This window comes from Micrasema longulum, unplaced genomic scaffold (genome assembly GCF_059751315.1).
Source record: "Micrasema longulum isolate JH-2025_06_02 unplaced genomic scaffold, ASM5975131v1 h1tg000306l, whole genome shotgun sequence".
Lineage (NCBI taxonomy): Eukaryota > Metazoa > Arthropoda > Insecta > Trichoptera > Brachycentridae > Micrasema > Micrasema longulum.
In genome coordinates, this window is record NW_028277510.1 from 68,720 (window position 1) to 94,803 (window position 26,084).

Consider the following 26,084-nt stretch of genomic DNA (forward strand, 5'->3'; position numbering starts at 1 on the left):
TGGTAGTTACCGGTTATCCGTTTCATCTCTAGTTAGTTTACCTTCTAACAAGGTATTTTTTCTTCGTCTGATTATCGTCGTGTAAAATATAACACCACTTATATCAAAAAATATTTTTTAACCATTGTTTTTTCGAGTGATTAATATTATTTTTTTAATTTCTCAAGATTATGTTCCAAAAGTTTAATGTGACCTTATTTTTCAAAACTCTGACTTAACTTTTTTTTATTGAATTAGAGTTTTTTTCATTCCTCCTAAAAACTTGCATAATACAAAATATGCAATGTTATAATGTAAGCGATGACAGACAGAATGTCATGGTAATATGCAAGAATTATTTATTTGATTTAATGAATCACAATGAGGAAGTTCAGTGGTTTTTATATATATATATATATATATATATTTACTTCTTTGTTAATAAGACTATTGAACTAAGTCAAAATTATTTTTATGTATTGTTTTATTTTATCATCGCAATGATTTTTTAAGTTCTGTAATTTTGAAATTACTTTGCCCGTAACATCACAAAAGTTGTCATCGATGAGTTGTACTGCCATTTAAAAGTAGGAACCCCTAGCTGTCAAAACACACTAAATGTTGAAAATAAATGGCTACTGGGAAATTTGTCACAACACATAGCAACGCGATAATTGTTCACAAAAACTTATGACGTTTTAGAGTTGTTCATTTTAATTATTTTTTTCTTTGAAAAACTTTGCCATACAACTAAATGCCTTTATTTTTTTATAAAGGTATATTTGTTTAAGTTTCAAACATATTTAAGTATAATATATTTTTGTTTTTATTGCCCTCCAAGAACAAGAGAACCTCTTCTGCTTAGATAGAAATAAATATATTTTGTTATGTAAATTGTGTACCTAAATGTTTTTTTAAATATAGGGCCTTACTCATACATTTGGAATAAAGCTCTAGGCATTGTGATAGAATAAGGACAGTATTCCCACCCACTATGCTTTGGCATAACTTTATAGCAGGTTTATAAGTAAGGCCTCTTAGATAATGAATAAATAATGGACAATATGTTTGGAAGCAATCCGAAATGTCTTCGAGAATTCCTTAATGGTAAAATTAAAAACCGTTTTGAGATCGCACACAGAAGAAAAAAACAATTAAAATTATTTTTAATTGATTTAAATTTGAGACTGTAGAAATGCGAACATTTATCAAATTGTGTACATACATTTACCCTGTCAATTATTATTATTATATGGGAAAAGATGTGAATGATGAGTTACAAAAACCAAAACTTCTTCTTCTTCGTTTTTTAATGGCCTTTTCACCTCTCAACTCGGGTGTTCTGGCCAGTGTCGAGTTTTTTGTTTTTTTTTATTCATATTTACACATGTGTTACGAGTCGTAGTACTATAATATATACAAGTTAGTATTTAATATAATATATACATTTAATAATATAACATATTTACAGCTTATCACCATTAATAACTAGATATTTACATAAAATTTTAAATACACTTTTATTGGATGGGGCCAGGAGATTAAGAATATGAATAGGGAACGGGATGTTGCTATCGGAGAGGTCGGATAGGAACTCAGGATAACAATCATTAATGGGGTATCCAAAAAAAACATGATTTAGATCTTCCTCCTTAAGCTGACATTCCCACATAGCAGAGTCCCGGACATGGATTCTGAACATGTGAGAACCATTACAACAGCGACCAATACGCATTCTTCATATGGAAGATGTCTCAAGTTTGTTCAGAATCACTTTGGAAAACCAAGGCTTTTCTGTTACATTTGGATTCAATTAGAAAACCAAAACTTCAATTATAATTAACTTTACGACATGCCTTTATATCATAAACACAAAACACTTGTGCATAAATAAAAATATATCAAAACAGTGCCAAATATACAAATTGTCAAAAAAGAATCACATTTAAACCCATAACTTTAGTGTACATAAGTTGATTTGTTAAGTATTAATTTAAATATACATTTACAATAAGTTTATTTTGAAATAGACACGGCCTTATCATAAGTAAAAATTTCTGCCACTATGCCTTGGCATAACTTTATAACAGGTTTATAAGTAAGGCCCACAATATTTTTAAGAAGCCTTATTTTACAAAATTATAATAACTGAAACATCCCTTTTCTGTTCTTTTATCTAAGGGAAGTGTGCCACATGAGGGGCCTTACTTAAAAATGCCTAGACATAACTTGATGTAATTACGATACATTTATTGCACAATCTTGATTTATATGTTTTGTAGATGTGTGGATCAATAGTAATAGTCAATAATAATATTATGTAAGCATTCCAACCGTCTATGCACTCTGTAGCTGCAGGACGTATTGTAATCCAACCTTTGTATGTAAGTAATCAATTTTTTTTTTTTAAAGTGTGGTTAATTTAATATTGTCAGTATTTCTATTAAATCAGAATATAAATTTATCTAAAACACGTATCAGATTATTAATTACTTTCTATTGTTTTATGGTAACCATGGCAACAGAACACAATCACAAATAAAATCTGTAGTGATTGTAGAGTTCAACTGTTTGATTTCCTGTGATTTACAATATTTGCAGCTTTTGAAATGGATAATCCTGAAGAATCGGCATGGGTTTTTGATTCTTTGGTTGGATTTTTACATGGCCCAGTATGGAACGCACCTCTTCAGACATTTATCGAAGAAAAATCTTTAAGTAGGTAGTAAAATATAATTTCAATCGTAAATACAAAAAAATATACAAATACTTGAACAAAATTAAACTTATTTTTAAAATCATAGTCATTGAACACAGTATTTTTTTTTGTAGTTCTTTTAGAATTTGTTTTCAATGATTCCCATCTTGAGATCATTGATTTGATAGATTTTTTTTTCTAAACAAGTGAAAATCAACAAGTAATATAATTGAAATAAATTATTATTGTCAACTTGTAGATAGGAAAGTTTATTTTCCTTCTTTTAAAGTGGATTGAATAAAGACTTTTACCCATAAATCTTTTTAAAGAGTTATTTTTAAAATTTTGTTGGCCAGTTCCAAGCCAAGCCAGATCAAGTCTAACAAGCAATAAAATATTTTTAAAAAATCCAGAGCAACAAATTTTGGCTAAACAACGAAAGACAGTGATATTTTGTGGCTAGTTATGATCAAAATAGGAAAGGGAAACCACATCATCGGCGGATATTTAAAAAGCTTTAATCCCATCTAGCCTACATCTTAGATATAGCAAATATTATGTTGTCCTCAACAATTTGAAAAAAGAGAGAAAATCACGATATAAACACAAATCATGATATAAACAAGAGATAAAAAATGTTATTTTTTTCTAATATATTAACTAAAACAATAAAGATGATTTGTTTTCAACTTTCTTTTCCTTCTATAGAACAATTTACACTTAGTCCATTACTAAATTTCAAATTTCCACCGACGATACAATTTGTCTATTTTTTTGGCAGATTAAAGGTTTGTTTTTAGAGTGAGTCAAAATGAAATCATGTAGAAAATAATAATTATATATTATGTTCATAATGATTCTAGCATTTGAACCATTGGAGAATGGAGAAATTCCTAACAAACAAGAGTATACTGTCATCCATGAAGAGTATAAGAATTTAGTAAGTTATTTTAGTAAATCATTATTTCATATTTTAAGCTCACTTGTTTCAGTTCAGTATCCATGCATTTTTTGAAATATTGATATATATGAGTGATTTTATTTAACTTTGGCAGGAACCTGTTTTTAAGAGAATCACAATATCTACGTAATTGATTCTGTACTTATGTACCATATGTTATGATGCCACCAAATTTTCCACTTTCTTTTCTATGATTTATGTATTCAATCCTTCTTTCCAAGATATTATTAATGTAAAGAAATCATATTATTGTTGCTAAATTATTATGGACTCATTATTTATATCCTCATTAATCGGGTTGTGGTCCTGTGGCTAGTGTCTCGGACTCACGGACCGAAGGTCCGCGGTTCGAATCCCACTCTACCTCAACTCGATTCCATTTTCTAATAGTGAGTTATTTACAACTCGTTGAAAATGGCCCTCAAAATTAAATATTTGGGTAAATCATAAGAACGCAAATATTTCTTTTTATAAAAAAAAAAAAAAAAAAAAAAAAATTTAAAAACTTTAATTATATACATATCCAGATTACATTTCTATGAAATTTTTCATTTGATTGGCACCCAAGTAAACATAAACAGAGACGATGCACTTAAATTAAATACAAAGTGGTTCCTGGCACTACATTAATGTATTTACGGCCGACTTCGACACGGTTCAAACTACTAGTGCATTAACACATCATTTTCTACACAATACATAGTTTACCGTGAAGATGGCTTTGCAACAGTAGCCGAGACCTTAAAACGAATCATCTAAAAAAGACTATGCCGTACCAAAGATAACAGTAATCATGAAAATCTACCTGCCTGCAGACACATGCAGTTTTATGATAGTCAGATTTCGCAAGTTACTATGAGAAATGCTTAATTTTTGACGAATGTCACATTTTGCTGATTTAAAAAATTTAGTCTGTGAAATGTCGCTTGTTTCTACTCGATTTTTGACATTCCTCATTTGTTGCTGACATCTAGCCACCAGATACTCGACACATTTGACGATAGTCCTGGGGTGGTATTCCATAGCTCTCGCGATCGTATTATCTCGCGTATTTTGTATGTAAATACGCGAGAAATTCTGTATTCTCGTGCTGCGAGAGCGGTTCAGAATAGCAACCCTGTTCGGCAATAAAAATCGAGTGTGTTTGTAGGCACCTTTAAGTTTTACATTGCTTATCTACTTTTTCTTACTTATGTTTGAAGTGGTCTATGTTAAACATTTTTCTGTTTTGTTAATACTTAATTTGGTAATTTTAATGTGGTATTTCATTCAAATTAACTGCTTTGTCATAGATGAATGAATAAATAGATAACCATTAAGAATTTTGTCATGTATTTTTTTATTTTATCAGAGCCGGTATAGGTTGATTGGCACAAAAACCACACTTACTTACAAGGGACGGGAGAATAACTTGCTCGTAATAATGTTCTGTCTCCGGCCAAATGAAGAATAAAGTTCAGAGTGTGAAATAGAACCTTGGATGAGTGTATTTGACTCGATGGCTACTCCCAGGTAAAAATCCTGAAAAAGAAAATCGAGTGGAGATAAGTGCACCTCGGAGTGTAGTGGTTGGCGCATTCACCTACCATGCTTGAGGTCTAGATTAGATTCCTGTCAGGATGGACCTAAAATGTTGATTTTAAAGGTGGTTCTACACTACAATGTTTCATAGTTCTTGGATGGGCACCTGAAGCCTGATCATCTTTCCTTTTATGTTACAAAAAATATCAAGATACGTTGCAATTGGACTACCAATTCAGTGCTCTGTGCATTACTGAAATGATGATAGATTTCAGCAAGTTACGGGGCATTCTTGATCCCGTTATACCCAGCGCTGCATTCAATTTATCGAACGAATGATTTGAATATAGGTAGATCTCATGCTGGGTTCGTACATGGAGGACATGGGTATAACTCCAGAACAGTTTGAGGATGCTTGCCAGCTGTCCCGTGAGGGGGGCGGGCTGCCTCTCCACTTCCACCAGCGCCTTTTCCAGCAAATTTGGGCAGCTAATGACTACAATATATTTACAAGAATGATGGCCCAGAGAAATGTTGAGCTTCAAATTCAAGTAAATAAAATTCCATTCAATATGATTAAATTTATTTATAAAAAAATAGAACTATGATTTCAAAAAATTGAAATATTTTAAATCCTGCAACATTTACAAATGGCGGCCTCCGTGGTGTAGTGGTCAAGACGCTTGACTCACACACAGAAGGTTCCAGAAGGAAAAAAAAAAAAAAAAAATGCTTTTTCGTCAGTGTGTATTCAAAGACATTGGGATGATGAGGGTCTGAGCAACATTTTTTTCCACATTTAAGCCATAGATAATGGATTTATATTTTCAAAATCTTAACCTCCTAACTTATTATTTTATTTTTTAATGTTAAACATTAAATATAAATGATTTTGCTCGATGTTAACAATAATACAAAATGGAAAATAAGCTTTATTGGATTACAATATGTACTGTCGGTTTAGGCTCTCGAGCTGATTGAGCAACGCAATGGGTCAGTTCCTAATTCTTACACACATACCCGGAACTTAACTCCAGAAGAAGATGACCAAGACGCTGTCATCATGGAGCAAGTCAAACAGTAAAATATATCTTTATTATTTTTTTATGTTATTAAAATATTTAGGTAACACTCGTGTATGGAAGTAAAACATGGAACTGGCAGAGGAATGATGAAAGCAGAGTGGATGTGGTCGCTTAGACGAATGTCAGAAATCAACGAATGACAGTGCTACAAATGATGAAATCAGTCAAGAGTGCAAATCTAAGATTGAAAAAGGGTCACCAAGATGGTTTGGTCATGTAAAACGAATGGATAAAAATAATTTTGTGTACTATTCATCATAATAGGTAGTGACGTCTGAAAATAAGCTTTTTTCTGTACATACTGTTATAAAATAAAAGCCTTAAAAAAATATTTATTATTTATTTATTTTTTTATTCACAGCCCAATCCAAGTTGTTCAACTCTGTTCTACAGTACACCAATGAAGACATTTGTAAAGGTTTTTCTATATCAGCATATGAATAGGTTCCTCTTTCAAAGCAGAGTAACCATGCGACTCTTCTCAGAAAATGATACTGGACGAACATGAATATAATGTTGAAGGTATCTCATTTTAAAAAGAGTTAAGAACTCACTTAGATGGTTTGGTAATGCAGAACAAATGGATGACGAAAGAATAGTAAAACTCACTAGATAAATCAAAATATCAAGTCTGATCATGTCAAAAACAGACACAACCCAAGGATATATCCCAGCCCATATCACAAGATATATGAATGTGGATCAGGATAGACGTATGTGGCGGTCCATCCTCTTTGCCTACCCTTACGAAGAAATGGTGTGATGGAAGTAGTGGTAGATCAAAATCCAGCATAAAAAATAACTTCAGATTTATAGTAGAAATTCATTCACAAATTATTTATTTATTTATATTTATAGAGATACAGGTACGAACTCCATATGGGACTGAAGTTCGGTGTTGAATAGGGACAAATAATATGCAATAATAATATTAGAGTTTAAAAAAATGGATACAAAGTTGTGTTAGTGTGGAGTGAACTTTAGACTTCTGATCCGGAGAAAATTTAGCAACACAAACACGGGACCATAACTCAACTGTTGCATTTTTGGCGGATACATAAGTAAATTGCATTTTTATTTTATAAATTCATTATTTTGATTGTTTAAAGGTTGAGTTTGGACGAGGTGGAAGACAATGCAGCTTTAGAAGAAAATACCACAGAAGTTGAACCATCTATAGAGGACATTCATAAAGAAAAACAGTCACTAATGTCAGCACTAGATAACTTCCAGAAGCGAGTCGTCAGTAAAGAAACTGTGGAAAGCGATAAGTTTATTAAGTCGGAGCAAAAAATTAAACAAATTACAGAAACATCACATGAAAGTATTAGCAAACTTGCTGCAGTAGTTAAACCTCTGAAAGAAGTAAGTTTTAAATAAAATAATACAATGTGATTCTTTTTGACATCCACACCTTACCGCCTACTAATTTTCAAATAAAGATGCCTATTGTTGATGTAACGTACGCGTTACCACGTGTTTGTGCGCTGGTTCGTCACCCGCGTCTGCCGCAGTCAAGCTTCCCGGCGTAAGTGGGAAGCTGCCCTCCCAGACAGAGTCAAAGACAAAGTCGGAAGGTAGGAGCACAGCTGCGCCGACCGCAAGTCAACCTCAATAGCCCTGAAAAGGACTTTCCACCCGGTCCAAGTGGTGTAGAGAGGCGAAGGCAGTCAGCAGGCAGAGCGGAGCGAAGAGCGAGGTGCAGGAGGGCAAACAGGGCGGAGAACGGAATAAAACACGTCTGAACTGTTCAGAGTTAGGAACTCAACAATTTTTTTTTTTTTTTTTTCTGACTCTTAACTGACATGAATGTTTCCCAACCTGAAGGGCCACTGAATTTAGTTTGGTGTACCTGCACTATGTGCATTACCTCCATTACAAAACTGAAGTTAAATATTTCAAACTGAATTTATTTCAAAACTTATCACTTTCATAGGGAAAAAGACTAGAATTAAAAAACCCTATTCGAACTGTGAGACAAAAGAAAAACAAAAATTTATTCTGTCGGTCACACGCCTTATAAAGCGATGCGCGTCGGGCCCCGTGAGTCAGCCGTCCCACCCGCGCCGGCTGCCTGGGAGTGGTGGGGGTAGTTCTCCCCCGCCACTCACTACATGCCGCCGGCCGCAGGTGGCGTAAATACGGGCGCTTAACGCCCGTACGGGCTATTTCGTCGGCAGCCGCGACGCGCACAACATGATGATCATAATTTTTATTTTACATTACATTCTTTATATTTTACTAGCTATATTTTACCCCGGTAATACTGAGGCCAGGCTTGAAAGTGACTACTTTATCTTTATTGACAGCCTAGCACTCAGTTCTGTACATTTACCGGGGATTCTATCTAGTTATTTGATTATATATTTGCATTTTTTATTGTTCTATATTACGCGTCCGGAACAGTTGATATATATTTTTTTCATTGTAATTTTTTTTATTCAGGATAGAAAATAAGTATCCTATTTTACTTTGCACTCTCCGGCTATCCCCATTTTAAAAAAATATATCAATCAGTCGCTCCGTTGAGACGTGAAGGAAAAACAAACTTTTACATTTATAATTTGGATTTTATGCAGCGATATATTATATCCTCTATGATTTTATGTATACTCACCCTGCTTTCTAAAATAATAATTTATATTTTAGTTGGACAATAAAATTTCTACCATTGTCTGTTTTGGATGACTAGCAAGATTCATTCTGCACAAGTCTCGAATGAGGAAGTTCAGTGTGCTTTGGGATTGTATTAATTTTAATTGAATTGTACAGCGAAGTTTCTCTAAAATGTATGAAACATTTAATACAAATGAACCACTTTAAATGACGTCACAAGCTCTTCTAAATCAACCAGTAATAGAGTATTGTGTAGATTTCCGGTTTTCGGGAAGCTAACCCACAAATCAGGACAACTCACCGAAGAGAAAAAGAAGAGAACTAATGACATCACGCACAGAGTAATGGAAAAAAAACTTTTGAATATCATAGCGATGATAATTATTATGGTAAATAAAAATAAAAAACAAAAAATTTGGCGTTATTTTTGGATAAAAAAAAAACTACTGAACTTTCTCATTGTAAACAGCTCGTAATCTAGCACTAGCTAACATTAATGTAATAAACTCAATCTGGCAAACCTGGATTTTACGTTTTTCAAGAAACCCTTTTCATCAATGCCAAGCATGTACGCATAAAAATACAATGAATGTTTGGAGATGATATTTGAAATAATTAAAAAAATATATTAATCCGTTTATTTATTTTCTAATTGTATTTACTGATAGTAATTTTTTGTTTAAATTGTACAACTGTAGAGGAAGCGAGGTCCGTATATGAAGACGGAGAGATATGGCATTCTATCCAAACATTTTCAATAACTTAAATTCAGCAAGTTATTGAACTCATGTGTGTTTCAGGATGTTGAACAACGTCAGCAATATCTTAAACTTCAGAGAGACAAGCTTCTAGCACTCAAGAAACAAATCCGTGAAAAACAGCTAGCAGACTCCAGCGAGAATGAGTCTTCCAGTTCTTCGCGCCCTAAATCTTCTCATAGTGCCCGCTTAGTCCTATCAGGAGAGCAGCCTATGATGTCCCAAGATTCCTCGCTCCAGTTAAGAAAGGCTTTGGCTGAGCGTCTACGTTCCGAAGTGGTTGAAAAGTCTTAGGAGTACTAAGTTGTTCTGTTTGAGCATCATGGTTATTCATAATATAGCTTACACCGGTGTATATTGTATAATCATTTATGTAAATGCTTTATCAGTAGATATTAGAAGATATTAATTGTTTGAAATAAGCCAGTTATTAATATAAAGATTTATGTAATTTATTATTAGATGTGTTTTTAAAACTTAACTGAACGTAATGTGGCTTCTTCTATTCTATTTGTGGACTTATTTAATAATTATTTCCGCTGTAATAATAAACTTACTTTGCTCAACATGAAAATAATGTGATTGCCTTTACCATTCAGTCTAAAAAAAAATATTCAAAGTATAGTTCACTGCTAAGAGTTGTGATCCTTTGTTTGGAAATTTTACACTAAAAAGTTTGCAATCTTCCCAGACATTTTTATTCATTAGTATTCTTCTCCAACCCTACCTACTTATTAACAGTATATAGATTTTTTTATTTTATTTTTTTATTCTGAATATACCTTTTGGTACATAAATCCGTATCTCCAAATCTTCGCCAGACTTGTTATTGTTAGTTTGACTATTCAAATTGGTTATTTTATTTCTGGCTCTATTATTACAGAGAGCCATGGTAAATTAGATCACCGACCTTTGTGATCGTCAAAAATTATGTATTGCGTTCAATTTCATTTTGTCTTTCTAATTTCAACAGTCGCTCTATTTTCGTCTTTGGTGCTATATCATTAGTAAATCTAATATTAGAGGTAAAATCTTATTTTTATCATTTTCTTCTCCATAAATGTGGATTAATTTAGGAGATACATTGGCACACAACATGGGTGGTCATTATCATCGATCATGTGCTACAAACTCAAAATGCGAACATACTTCTTGTCTTGCTAAACATACTCGTATATGAAAATTTGTCTAAATCTAGAGACTATAAAAATAGAATGGAAATTTGGTTTTGTATTCTTACTAGAAATTTTATTGAATAAATTATCACAAATGACAAATTATCAGTCTTGTTTCATACTTTCCCAGATTATATCATTCAAATATACATTAGAAACATTATTTAAACAACTGACCTGCAATACCACTGCCAGTGTCATCCAAAATTAAAGAAAAGGGCAAGTTATAACCAGTGCTCAGTTGATTATCTCGGTGTGTAAAATTGAAAAGGTTTGGTCGAGATGTGGAAAGTGCAAAATGTGAAAAAAAAATGATCATAGGTAAAACACAAAATATTAAAAAAAACCGTGCCTATTATCATAATCATTCCCAAAATGAGTATTTTTTGGGTGATTCGTTCCGACGTTTTGGCTACCATTACAAGAGCCATCTTCAGGGTAAACTGTGCGTTTTCTTAGAAAAAAATATGTGTTTATGTACCAATAGTTTGTACCGTGTCGCAGTCGGCAGTAGGCACATACCGTGTCATTAACCATGTTGAGTTTAATTTCAGCCCATCGTTTTTGTTTGTGTTACTATCATCATTCATCTATTCGCACCCAATGGTGCACAGGGCACTGCACTGGTGTTCCAAATGCACCATATCAAAATCTGTTATATGAAGGTAAAATTATCAATCTTATGGCTCAGTTACCAGTCCAGAGACAGTAAAATATTAGTGTTGCAAACCACCTTTTAAACTAATATACATTGCTTGCCAGGAATCTAACCTGGGACCTCAAGTGTAATAGACGAGCACGTAAACCACGACACTACCGGGCGACTTGTCTCCACTCGATTTCCCTTCTCTGTTCTTCATCCATCCAGACACGGAAAAAACACCTAGCACTGATTGGTGATCTTGGTGATCTTCAGGAAATTGTCGACAAACTGCAGGAAAACTTTGCTCGTCTGGGTCTAAATATCAATACCAAAAATACCCAGATTATGTGCAAAAAATCGTGTCCTGACTCTGATCAGCCTCTCTATAATAATGGGTAGAAGATCGAGAAAGTTGACAGCTTTTAATACTTGGGAGTTCGCATAGCTGAGAGTGATAGCATGCACAAAGAGCACACAGTTGCTGGAACAACTTTTAACAGGATGCGTGTTGTCTGGAGCTCTAGTCTATACTCAATCAAAACGAAATTCCGATTATTCAACTCTTGTATATAGCCAGTACTCCCAGATGGGTGTTAATCTTGGCACTAAAATTCTAAACACCAAACTTCTGAGTTTTGAGAGTAAGTGCTTGAGGAGAATATCAGACATAAGGTGGTCTGGTTTCATAAAACTAACATTGAAATCTAAGAACAGATGCAGCAGCCTTCTATAACAAACGTTTTGAAGATGTGGCGGTGCACCTGACTTGGACACGTGCTATGCGTGCCTCAGAGGAACCTAAACCCTAGTTGCCTCTTCTTTACACCTACGGGCTCCCGTCGCCTGGAAGGCCTTTGATGATGATCTTTTGGCTTTATGCAGTGAAACTAAATGACGTGGGATCGACGTGGGAGGAGGTGAGAGTGCTGGCTGGTGGATGCCCACATGATCCACCTAGGAGCGAATGTGGTAAAAGAAAGAAGAAGCACTTTGATTCAAAATCAACAAACTAAGAGGTAATTATTAGATAAATTAAACTAATTACTCAGTAAATGGTTTAATTTAAAAACAGAAATAAAGCGACGAATAATGAAGTTCTAGAATATTTATTTTAAAACATATGTACACTTCATTACTGTTTCTATAACATAATTTAAACTATGTTATTGACCGTTAAGTTATCTACCTACTGATAACCCAAAAGTGTCAAGATATTATTGTAATCTTGGGAAAATACTTGATGTCGCACTTTTATTAGTTGGAATAACCCTGAAAAGTCCATACTTTTATGTATTAGTATCACCAGCAGTTAGAAATATTTGATGGGGTTTGAAATTATGAAAATTATATAAAAAACATAACAGAAAATAAAAAAAAAGAACAGAATTAAAATTGTGTTAGTACCTTCCTGAAGGAATTCTCAACATAATGAAATGTCAACATCCTTTCCACAGCATAAACATTGATATGTTGGCTCTCCGTCAAGGTACATTAAACAACCTGTGCTACAAGACATCTATCGTAGATAAATAGACCTAAATCAATCATCCAGAAGAAGCGGTCAAATAAATGTCTCTCCTTTTTCGATACCCACTGCTAGGGAAATAATGTTCTTTCTTATTATGCTAATAAAATTATAATTTCAACTGTGAAAAAGCTTTTAATGTATTTTAAATAAATTGTCAACATAATAAAGAAATTCAGTACTATTGGAAATTACACGTGGAAAAAAAAGTTGAGCATTTAATTGTACGGTAAAGTTTCTCTAAAATGTTCAAAAAAATCCATCAAAATGATTTTAAACTACGTGACAAGTTCTTAAGAATCAATCAACTCTAGAGTGTTGTGATAGATTTCCGGTTTCTGGGAAGCCAACTCACTAATCAGCATAATTCTCCGACTAAAACTCATGACGTTACGGGTGGAGTAATTAAAAAACACAAAACTTTAAAATATAGCACTGATAATACAATACAAATAGACTAAAGACAGTTATTATAAGCCCTGTAAATTCTTAAACTACCTTTTTGAAAAGGCTCTCCATCTCTGTTGAAATATCAACAAAAAATCTTTATAACTACCCTACTGAATTAAATCAAAGATTTGGATATAAAAATATATCATGTGCTTTAATTAAAAAATTTAACTAAAATTAATAATTAAAAAAAAAAAAAATTCATCATTAAACTTTATAACTGAATATGACTGTATGTTATATTGTGAGGACTCAAATGAATATTTTTATGTTCTTTACATTCTACTGAAGGTAACGATAACAAACTATTTCCGTCTTCAGTTCTGCTGTAGACATGCTGCTGAACAGTGTGCGTGGTTCAGGGAGTGGGCTCCAATTGGCCTTCATTCTTCTAGGATTTGTATTAGTTGAATCACGTAAGTTCTTTTTTATTATCACCTTTTAAAAATAATCATTTGAGTATACTTTAATATAAGTAGAACTTTGTTGATTTGAGTGAAGTTAAAGTTAAAAATCTGAAACCTTTATTGTTGTAAAGAGAAGAGAACAAATGGAAGAATTGAAGAAATATGGATGTTCAAACATAGGCAAAATGGTAAATGTTACACAGTGTGTAAAGTGGCCACTTAAACCAGCTAATGACAGCCCTGTAAATGCCTAGACTTCCAAATTTCCTTATTTAAGGTATTCTCCATCCCTGTTAATAAGCCATATTGATATGCAACTCATTGTCCTCATTGATCAATAAGACAATAAGTGATCATTCAAAATATTTTTGTCCTTTTTTATTTTATTTTGTTTTAAACTATGAGAGAAATTCAGTATCCGGTGGATATTCGGCTATCCGGCTTAGGGGCTTGTTGAATATCCGGTATCCGGCCAAACCACTATCAGTTTAATTACTAATAACTAATAATTAGTCATTTATTTTTGGATAGTATGGTGATCTTATTATTGTTAATAATAAGATATAATATACCCTCGCTTTTCAAATTCACAATAAATAAAAAAAACATCACATAGGTATACATAATGTCATATCCCCAATTGATGCCATTCTCTGGATAGAAAATATTTTAGTTTCTTCTTCTTCTTCTTGCCGTGCCTTGTCAGGTCCTCCTGATATTGGTGATCACTATAGCGAAAGCATCTGGGTCCTGCGCTACTTCCGCTGCTAGGACAACTGCTTATTGGCTGTACTCGCCATAGTAATTCCTAGGAAAAGATGACCAGAGTGGTGTTCGATTTCCTTCTCTGGTGAATTATTCTGTCGGGGTTACCTTCCCTAAGCTAGTTGGTTCTGGTTTGAAGGCGCCAGAAACTCGCCATTTATCCTCTCGTTATCTGCTGTGATCAGACTGTTATGAGTGTGATCCGATTGCCCAGGGTTCGCGACGTGAATGCTAACGAGTTGGACTAGTCAGTAGTGTTGCCGATGGAATGAAACTGGGCGTTTGCAGCATTTTATAGAATCACACCCTCCAGCAAGATGTGACTCACAGTTCGAACCCCATTTCAGTTTATGTATTTATTTATTTTTTATTAAATCTTTTAAATTAAGATTTGAAGAATTTCGTTGTTTACATTCATTGTTAATCACAATCATCATTCTCTTTGCACCTATTGGTGCATAAGGCACTGCATACACTTCGAATAGTCGTACGCTTCTAATAGGACTATAAAATAATAAAAACATATTTCATGTCAACCTATAACCTCTTGCAAAGTAGAGAAACGCGCTGACAACTAGACCATGAGCCAAACTTTTTTTGATCACTAAGTAAATGTCACAACAATAAACAGTTTACTTTGCATATCAAAAGCATTTATTATCTGCCTAGCAAACTGAATAGGAACAATAATGTTAAGGTCAGATTGATGAGTAAAGTGTTCATTAAAAATAATAAATAAAGCATTCAATAATTTTATAGATAAATAACATGTTCTACCACAACGTTTTCTGTTAATACAATATAATATTTATTTTTGTTTTGAACAGAAAGTCAGACTTGTACAAATCCTAACAATGAGCAGGGAAATTGTGTTGTGATTTCATTGTGTCCTGAGCTCTTGAATATACTCCAGAAAAAACCCCTTTCACCAGCGGATACAACGTTCCTTAGGCAATCTAAATGTGGGGAAGAAAATAGGAAACCTAAGGTAATAAACCACTTAAAAACAAAATATACTTTTGTTTTGATGTTGAGAAAAAATGGTTCATTTACACTATATATTTTTTCTGTTGAAGGTTTCGGTATTTTTTAATTAATTCATTATAAATATAAATAGTACAACGTCACATAAACATAATTATTTTTTAAATATTTAAAGCTGTAAACCAAAATTAAAATGATCTATTGTACATAAATGTATGTCACGACACCATATTTATTTCCTACAATTTATATGATAATATATTACTTTTGAATATTCTGTTTTATTTAACTCATTCAGGAGAGAAAAATTACACTAATATCTCAAAAATTTTCAAAATGCAATGAGCCCGCTTTAGCCTCAAATGCATTCAAAGTTTACTTTTTTTTTCTTTACAAAAAAACTTATGGCAAAACATGATAATATTGGCCGAAAACAAGTTTAATATTTGCAAATTACAACGAAATACCATCATCGGTGATACTGCAATACAGCTAACCTGTTTTTTTTTACAAAAATGTTTTACTCTAGTAAATTTTCTATATGGACTAAGAGCTGTTAGTTTTAAATTGTTGCTGTTTTTACTTCACGGGAGACTAAGTAGTCTGAGTAGAATAGATCTACAAGAAGAAAAAGAAGCTATTTTTGCTCAAAATAAATTCCTAGTACCACCCTAATACGATAGTGGATTTAATGAGTTATTGATTGCAAAAATAACTTATTCGCGATTGCGGTGAGAATATCAAAGCACATGCACACACGATCAGTTCAGTTGTTATTATGGGGCTGGAACAATATCGGTACCCATGGTAGGCATTGCAACATTTTAACCAGGACCCAGTAGGTAGCAAATAAATTTGAACGCCTCACCCTAGTATATGTGCTATTTATATATGTGTGTACACATAGAGTAAATGTGGCGTAACCATAAACATCAGGTAGTACTGGAATACATACAACAAAATTTAGTAAAGTATATTAAATGAATGTATGCTTTACACCATTGTTTATGTCATTATTTCCACTGAGAGATTATATTATTTTATTTTGTATGTTCAATTCCAGGTATGTTGCCCTAAAAAAAATTCGCCCATCCAGACTATTCCCAGCACTCCTAGTCCACTCATTCCCCAAACAAGAATATGTGGGGAGTATTTGGAACCTAAGATCAGTGGTGGGACAGCAACTGACTTGAATGAATTTACGTGGATGGCACTTCTAGAGTACACAAAGGGTAAGTGTCATTTCTTTTCCTATGCCTTCACGGGGAAGATATTATACATATGTGTAAGGGCCAAAAGTCAATAGAGATTACTGACATATTTAGGATATATGTATGTTGGAGAAAGTCTAAAGAAAAGCAACTAAGGTAGTAGTTTCTTTACGGAATAAAACATAGGAGCTTGGTTTGAGTGCGCTAGAACAGTGGAAGCACAGAGGATAGAACGCCATATCACTGTCTCTGCATTCAGACCTCGTTTCCCCTACATTCATACATCTTCTCAACAAACTGAGTTATGAAGCAATGGAACAACCTTCCCGAGAACCCTATCCTATCCTCGGTTGGTAAACAAAAACTGCCTGGACGAAAACATAAATTTATAATATTTTAAAATGTATATTTTACGTAATACAGTACATTAGAGGTACACGCATCAGCTTAATGCTGCTACTGTATATAACATGGGTGGCCAAAGTTTTGACCACTACTGGCGACCTGTTTTTGAAACTTTTGACAGTGGTCTACTAACACTGAAAATAATCATTTCAATCAAAATAAGTTTAAGTTGAAAATAAACATAGATAATACCAATACCAAATCAACATCAAGTTATTCTCTTAAATGTTATTAATGATGACTTCGCACAAACTTAAAAATAGTATACTAAAAAATACATTATTTTATTTGAGTTTTATTAACACACGCAATATGCTTATTATAAGCTTTAAAATTTGTAAATATTAACTATTTATGTATCATTATTATTTATGTATGCTGGAAACATGACATTGCATATTTTCAGAGGCTTATCACAATTTGGTTAATAGCTACTTATTTACATTTGTAAACATGCTGCCGAATGATTATCTGTCAATGCAGGCTATGTTTTGTTTAGACTACTTTCATTGTAGAAAATGTAGATTCACAGAGGAAAGTGGATCCAAAAAAAGCTGTCAAATACGCTGCACATCTCCAAACATGGCTATTTTTTTTCACAAAGTAAATTTCCACAAAAAAAAAAAAAGTGAGCGACTAGGAATAAATACGCAGTCAACTGGTCAGCTACGGTCGTCTCATTGGCCACCCATGATACATAATAATAATTATTTTAAAATATATAATGGATGATTATAATTTGTAGAAATTTTACGAAGAAAGGGAAGTTGAATAAACTTCCTTTCTGATGTGCCGATATTTAACTCATCTCTGTTTAGGTACATCTTCATCATCATATTGATTCTACCGCTACTTGAGGCTCTCAGTATCAAACATGGCCAAATGACCAACAATATTTTTCAGCATTTATTATGGCCAGTTTCAATTTAATTTTAAAATTCAATTTATGTCTTTGTTCTTAACAAGAATTGTTTATTTCTTTTACGTAATGGGAAACGTTAATGTAAATATATGTATTTGATTATTGTAAAAAATTGTATTTAGTTGTAATATTGTATTTTAATTTGTTATTAATAAAATAAAAAAAATGTTAGTTTTGGTACCTACTCATAATGTTACATATGAAATGGGGTCCCTGCTGTTAAAAGAAAATATCATAATATGGAAAATGCTGAAAAATGCCTTCTGCAAACTTTATTACTTGGGACCTAATTTATACCGACAGTTTTGGTTTACTGGGATTGTAATATTATTTATTAACTATTAATTGTGGATTGTGGGTAAAAAAATAATCATCAGGATTTGAATTTTTTTTAATCTAAACTAGGTTTTTTGCAATGCATAATTTTCCAAAATGTATTTTTTTAGGAAATGTCAAAAGCTTTAAATGTGGAGGTGCTTTGATATCTTCTCGATATGTCTTAACAGCAGCCCATTGCATTAGGGGATCCGGTATTACTCCAAATAATAAATTGTAAGTTATGATTCCTCGCTACATATTGTTTATTCATTATACATCAATTAGAAATATTACGTTGCAATATAATTAATGCAGGTTAAGTGATGCCTTAAGGGTTATAATATTCAAAGTTTATTACCAAAATAAAAAAAAAATGTAATATAATTATAATAAATAACAATGTACCCTAATTTGAATTAAAAATATTATTAATTTGTCCACCTCGTGGGTGGGTGTGGTGGTTATCACATTTTACTCCCATTCATGAGGTCTCTGGTTCATTAAGGTCGACATTAATATTTGTTTTAATGTTTTTTTTATTGAAATACTTCACATTCTGAAGCTTAAGACCAATGCCAGTAAGACTAATTTTGCTCTAATCGGTGATCCTAACAAAAATGAAAAAGAAGTCTAAATCTAGGTCTCAATGTGTCAAAATAATATTACAGAACAGGCGTACGGCTCGGAGAATGGAAAATTACTACCAATCCCGATTGTCTGGAGGGAGAATGCTCAACTGACCCGGAAAATATTCCAGTTGAGAGTGTGTTAGTGCATGATGGATATGTTCCCAGTTCAACTGACCAGCTGCACGACATTGCTCTTATAAGATTATCGCGTCCTGTCGTATACTCTGGTTTGTTCAGTTTCTAATCCCAACATTTTGGAGCGCATGTAATTACATGCACTGATCAACTACTAATGAACTAGGCAATGCAGACCATTTGTTCTTCCTGAATGCAGGACCAATTTACCATTGATGATGCCTGTGGGGAGGATGATTGGTCTGTTGAACAGCCTACCGAGAGAGGTGGATCTTTTCCATGCTGGGATTACCAGTTTAAGACTCTTCCTCTCTAACAATGTATATGTATTAGTGATTTAGTTGTTTGTGTTTATATTAGTTTTAATGGACTATATATTGTTGTGCACTTTTTTTCACATATTTTTGTAAATACCTACACTCATATGTACATCATTATGGGCAGTTGTGCTGTATTGTATATTTAAATAAATAAATCGAAATAATTAAAAAAATCTGGCATGTCCCATTAAAGGAGGCTTTGTATATTTCTGTACCTACTGCAATGGCATCTTTGGCAAGTAACAAACAATAACTTATTGCAATAAAGGAAGATAAATTATAGTTTCTTTTTTCTCTTTTACTACTCATTGAATTACTTTTGTTGGAATTGATTACAGTCAAACTCTAGATATCTGGATTAATAAGTTCCAGGCGTTATCAGGATGTGCAGAAAATCCAGATTATTGTAAACTATTCAAATTCAGGCAATATTTTGAAAGAAAACACAAAATTTACTCTCTTTTGAAAAAATACAGCGATTTGGAATCACATTAAAAACTTACTTAAAATGTCCAGCATAGTTGATTGCTATGACAAAGAAACTCGGTAACATCTTCTTTTTTTACTTTCTGATATTTGGCAATCTGATTGAATCATTCATTTAAATTATGGTAATCTGGAAGCATTCATTTATAATCATATCTAAATTGAGTTGGGATAAATGCAATTCTACTGTATATAATATATACAATACTTTTGATAATCTATTCAAGCTAGACGCATTTTACTCGTGACTCACAATAATTGTACTATTGGCATTGTATTAAACAAGGATATTATTTTCTAATATATAGAATCACTGCTAGACATTGAGCCATGATAGCAAAAACATTTATATAATTTTTCTTCTTAAATATTTATTTACATCATTTGAAAAGCAAGTTTTGTTTAGAACATGTATTAAATCAATATCAATAAAATAAACAGTCGAAACAGAGTTTGATTCTCCTTGTTAATTGAGGAGAAGAAGTGGTCTCCTGTAAAATATTATTTTTATCGGTTACAATGTTTTGGCGAGCATGGCTCGATTTGAAGCTCCCTATGATGCATGCATAAAACTAATAGATTGTTTGAATTTTCTAAAATGTTACCGCTTAAATATGCAAAACATATTTTTTTTTAGAATTCATCAATCCAGTTTGCCTCCCGCTGATTAAAGAATCTGTTGCCAACAAGGTTTTCACAAGATTAAATGCTACAGTGGTTGGATGGGGACAGACAGAAAGTAGTAAGATTTATTATTATTACTTTACAATTCATTATCATCATTTCCCTATCCGCACCAAGTGGTCCATAAGGCACTGCATTGGAACTAAAATTGCAGCGTATCCGGATTACTTTTGTAACTAAGAAGGTAAGATGATTTGTTTAACGCTTCAGTTGCCAGTCCAGGAATAAAGAGCAGGGTAGCATTTTAAAAATGAAAATCCCTTCCAGGACTGAAACATGACAGGAAAGTGTAACTACCACCAAACCAAAAAGTAGATTTATCTCTATTTGATTTTAGGAATTTTTCCTAAGAGTAGCCATTGAGTCTAAAACACTCTTAAGGGTTCTGCTTTATAGGGCTTCTGACCTATCATTGGTTGGTTTAAGTTGCAGTATAGAAGAATTTTACTCTAATTCCCATGCACAGTCAATATATTTTTTTCACGCTTAGGCTTGGAAAGGTTCACAAATTTTGGTAACCTAACTAAAATTTCAATCAAGAAATCAAACAACTACACACGCATTAATAAAGTAGTAGATAATATTACGTTTGTTAATAAACCATTATTATTATTATATCAAATATACAAACATGATAGTAGGTTAGTTGACAAAAATAAATTCAACTAAAAATAATTATATATCCTGTTTGTCTTGTTCCAGTGACATTCATAAGCTCAGAGTTGAATAAAACATAATATTATTACAAGTAATAGCCTCGTTATTGCTATTTATTTATTTATTAACGGACATTGTCCATTTATAAGGTTTAAATATTACAATAAAAGAACAGTTTAAAACATTTAAAAAAAGAAAAGAAGCATTGACAAACATAAGGGACATCGAGACAAGATCTGGACTATTTATTTAGTGCTCGTTTAAATCGTTGTAAACTTAAACCAAAAAAGTCCAGATCTTGTCTTGAGTTAACAATACGACAAAGGCGGGTCATTGGAGAATTTAGGCCATAGTTTGTTCTATGCTGATCGATGAACAGTACTTCATTGTTTCTCAATCTACGAGTCGGAATATTGAATTTTACTTGTACCAGTAATGATGGAACATCGATTATACCATTTAGTATGCCGAACATATACATGGCTATTATTGCTACAAAAATAAAAGGGTCAATAGCACCGAGTAATAAGTACTATTGATAAGAAGATAAATTGTGTTTATTCTATTTTTTTTAAATATGATATATTTTAGTTACATTTGATACACAAGTTATTACTATTTTGATATACATATGTACATTGAAATTTAAAGAAGTTCAAGCAATTTTTTTATCTAAATTGTTGCAACTGAGAGGGAAAACATTTTTGGGAAGAAGATATGGAATTATAGGAAGTATGAAATTTGAAGTAAGGTTCTAGGGCACAGAAGTCTGTCATGTTTTTTTTATAACCGTCACTCATTGGTTCTTTCATTTCGTTCATAAACTCAAATCATTGAATGTGTATGTGATTTATTTAAGTTTTTTTTTACAGCAACAGATTCTGATGTAAAACTCAAAGTGAATGTACCTGTGATAGACGGGTCTAAGTGCGCTAAGCTGTACAAGAGGGGAGGAGTGAACCTCGCCACCACGCAGCTGTGTGCTGGGGGAAGGGAGGGTAAGGACGCCTGCAGGGGAGATTCGGGAGGACCACTGCTGGTCTTGGAAGACAACAACTGGTACGTCCTTGGCATAGTCAGCTTTGGGCCTGATCCCTGCGGACAGAAGAACTGGCCCGGAGTGTACACAGATGTGTCCAAGTATGCAGATTGGATATCAAGAAACATCAGGGATTAGTAAAAATATTTTTTTAAGTATTAAATCTTTTTATCACCTGCTTGTATGTCAGCCAAAATATTTTGAAATAAATTTATTTTTTCAAAAACTTTGAATGTTATTGCGTTTTCTTTAATCATTCTATTTTGTTGCTGTAGTTAGTAAATCAATAAAGAGGAAATGGAATAAGTCATTAAATTTTTTAACCACTAATAGTTTTATGATTTAAAAAAAATAAATAATAATTGACCTGGAGGTCGGGTTCCCGGTTGGCAATCAATTTTTTCATGGGTGGACAGATTTAGGAAAAGTTTCAATGTACTACCAAGCCCACGAGTACGTCAGCGAACTGCCAGAACACCCGAAAATATTGATGAAGTGAGGCAGTCATTTTTTCATTCTCCCAGGCGTTCGGCAAGCAAACTTGCAGCTGCTTTGGGGATTTCCGACCTCTCTGTGTGACATATTCTTCACTCTGACCTTAAATTTCATCCCTATAAAATGGCTGTAGTGCAAGAGCTTTCTCCACACGATATTATTGAAAACCCGACCTACGGGTTCGACGGCAAACGCGCGCTGCTCACCGGTCCACTGCATGGCGGTTACTCTGCCATCATAAGAAAAAAGGACTCATCTAACATTTTTTTTTTAAATGAGTTTAATACACATTCGGAATCAGAAAAAACATATGCATCTACTAAAATAACCACAACCCTATTATTTTCACTAATAAATGAGACCTACCTGCAATAAGTCTTGAAGATTACTAAATATAAAAGGTTGTTCTGACTTATATAATTATAAAAGACTGATTAAATACTTGGTTTTGTAAAAGATAGGTAATTGACTTTTTTTTCTTCTATTCCGTTTTTAAAAACATCTGAAATTAATGTACCTACCAATTCAATTAAATTTAAGATGGGTCTACCAGGGATCTACTGGTAACTTCAAAGTTAACTGATTATTAGGTCGGCGTTACTAGTTTGAAAGGCAGTAAACGGCCAGTAACGTCTATTTTATTTAGTCGAGTAGAATCTATTGGCATATTAACACTAAGAAAGAAAGACATTTACTTAATTACTAAATAAAAAGCGTGTTTCTAGCCAGAAACGTCTTTTCATTGCAGTCATATTTTCTTGTATTTTTTTTACTAAAAAGAAAATGTTAATTTTTAAATATATAATGTAAGATTTATTAAAATTAATATATATATTCCTTTAGGGCAAACCATAATACATACTGTCGCATGACAATATACTTAATTTTTGTAGTATTTTTCACACAGCGAATTTTTCAATTTCTAAGTTACAAAATATTTATTTTCTCCGTTTTTTGTAGAAACGTCTTTCTTTATTATGACGACAGTACTGATGAGGTGGCAAACAAAACTTCATAACCCCCTTTTTTAATGAAACCAATTTCACTCTTCTACAACCCCCTCTCAAGGCTTGGCGCTAAATACCAGCAAAGTTAGCTGCCGCACCCCGCAATTATGTACTTATTTCATAAATTGGATTGTAATTAGGAATAAAATGATAAATCAGTTCCGTTTTTCACAGTTTCACCCTTTCTCCTCTGCAAACACGAGAATATTCTCCATCATAAATGGATACTTCAGACATAATGTGAATATGCTCTTGAATTGGTCATGTCTTCTGTCGCCCAATGCCGAACAGCAAATAAAACAATAATATTCCAGTAAAACAAAGTTTATTATTAATTCTTATTAATATAATCTACATATTTATAACATCAAATCAATTTTACATTAAAATTCATTCAATAGTGACTAATAAATATTTCACGTTGAAATATTTAAATACAATTTAGTGGTGACCGAAGCATCCTTTTCACTAAAATACTAACTAATAAAATAAGAAATAATTTAAATTACAACTTTCCAACTCAGAGAAGAGACATAACTGCACTTAATCCAGCAAATGATTTGATATCGGATATGTAGTGAACGTAGGTACATATTACAATAAGCGGTATACATATGAAATAGCTATAAAAATATTATTTAAAAAATAAACTGTATTCATATACATAAAGCTAAAATATTCACCGAATCGACATTTTTGAGAATTATTAAGTAAAGGGTAGATCAGGAATACGAAGGTTCTTTGCAAAAGGTAAAAAAATATCCCTCTAATTAGAAAAATTAAAATAATAATATATGCAGCCATAAAGGGAGTGGAAATATATCTTCAAATTAATTATTCAAAAGTGTTATTCTATTTTGGGATTTCTCCATATAAAACTCCGCGGCAGGGTGAATACAAAACTTGTCATAAAACTGACACATACTTCAAATTTATATTTTTTAAATAAACATTTAAATTGACAACTTAAGTGTGATTTTTCCCATTCCCAACTGTTGCAAATATTTTCTAACTTACATAAGACAGCTTTGCAGGAGGTTTTTGACCATAAAATGTTAAATATGTGCAATGAATGTATTTCATGTGAATGTAGAATAATTCGTCCACCTTTCAAATAGATTTTTCTAGACCTCAAAACACGAAAACAATAATATATAAGTAGTATTGTTTATAACTACATAATGTCTAGCAGTTTTGAAAAACTGAATTATTCTAAAGAGAAATGTGTTTGATGTTAGATGCCTCTATTAAATTATAAATAACTTTCTCGCTTAAAATATATACATAATATTAGAATTATCCTTAGTCGCATACAAAAACAGATGAAACTCGAGCCACTTCCAAATTTTAGCACCAATGAGTAAACTTAGTAATTACCTATATGTATTGATTTCAGGGCTGGTATTCCGAACGCTCTCTCGCAGGGGTAGAGAACACGGTGCTAGCGCGATTTTTACACATTAATTACGTGCTAGTAATGCTTTCTCTACCCCTGGGAGCGCTGAGAATTGCACTGCTGGACTATTCTAAAATGATAGATGCATATAGCGACAGCCGATAAACATTGAGATGTGAAAATTGTTTATGCAATCTGATTAAGAATTAAATACAATAATGGAAAAAATTTAAGCGGAATAAAAATTGTTTTATTTAATAAGGTTTTTTAGAGATTAAACAATAATATATTAAACAATTGTTCACTACTTGATGAAATCATGTTTTTATTGATCAAATATGGTGATTCATACTGTAGTCACAGTTCGAAAGTTTTGTTCTGATTATTTGTCTCCTGCTTTTTACAAAAGTTAGGTTAGATAGAAAATCACGTATAGAATAGCGTAGACATTACTAAATAAAAAATATAACAAGTTTTTATTGCAAATATCCCAAATATCGTAAATAATTGTATGGACTTTAGCTTTAGCTAAAACAATAAAGAAAAGAAAAATGAACAAAATCCTCAATGTCATAAGCAAAAGTTGAATGGTGAATTTAGTGATAGTAAATATTTTTGGAACATTTCTTGCGAAATGATAAATGAAAACTCTTTCTGTTGAGATGTCACCTAACCAAAATACGCACGTATCTGCAAAAGCAAATAGTGATTTAATGTGAAAGATTTTGACAATCTTGCAAGTCAAAACATCGAAGTCAGTTATGTTACGAGAATAAAAAAATAAAAAAAGAGTGCATAAATAAAACAGTTGTT

General features: G+C 32.6%; 2 protein-coding genes across 6 annotated transcripts; both read left to right on the plus strand.

The window, feature by feature from the left end:
* The first annotated feature begins 1,405 nt into the window (after window positions 1-1,405).
* LOC148282655 (cilia- and flagella-associated protein 36) lies at window positions 1,406-10,898 on the plus strand. 5 transcript variants are annotated; one of them, XM_088224712.1, is made up of 7 exons: window positions 1,406-2,363; window positions 2,581-2,697; window positions 3,541-3,617; window positions 5,510-5,710; window positions 6,124-6,239; window positions 7,354-7,609; window positions 9,661-10,898. In XM_088224712.1, exons 2-7 carry the CDS (start codon window positions 2,589-2,591, stop codon window positions 9,910-9,912), a joined length of 1,011 nt encoding a protein of 336 aa, XP_088080838.1. In that variant the 5' UTR covers window positions 1,406-2,363; window positions 2,581-2,588; the 3' UTR covers window positions 9,913-10,898. The 5 variants fall into 5 exon arrangements, with proteins under 5 accessions (XP_088080838.1, XP_088080837.1, XP_088080840.1 ...); XM_088224711.1 differs by having other exon boundaries at window positions 1,406-2,697; XM_088224713.1 differs by lacking the exon at window positions 1,406-2,363 and having other exon boundaries at window positions 2,581-2,701.
* A 2,779-nt stretch (window positions 10,899-13,677) lies between these two features.
* Window positions 13,678-22,606, plus strand: LOC148282656 (serine protease ea-like). The gene is made up of 7 exons (XM_088224716.1): window positions 13,678-13,827; window positions 15,411-15,571; window positions 16,631-16,799; window positions 18,552-18,657; window positions 19,092-19,279; window positions 20,631-20,735; window positions 22,207-22,606. The coding sequence occupies exons 1-7, from the start codon at window positions 13,746-13,748 to the stop codon at window positions 22,509-22,511; spliced, it is 1,116 nt and encodes a 371-aa protein (XP_088080842.1). The 5' UTR covers window positions 13,678-13,745; the 3' UTR covers window positions 22,512-22,606.
* The last annotated feature ends 3,478 nt before the right edge of the window (window positions 22,607-26,084 follow it).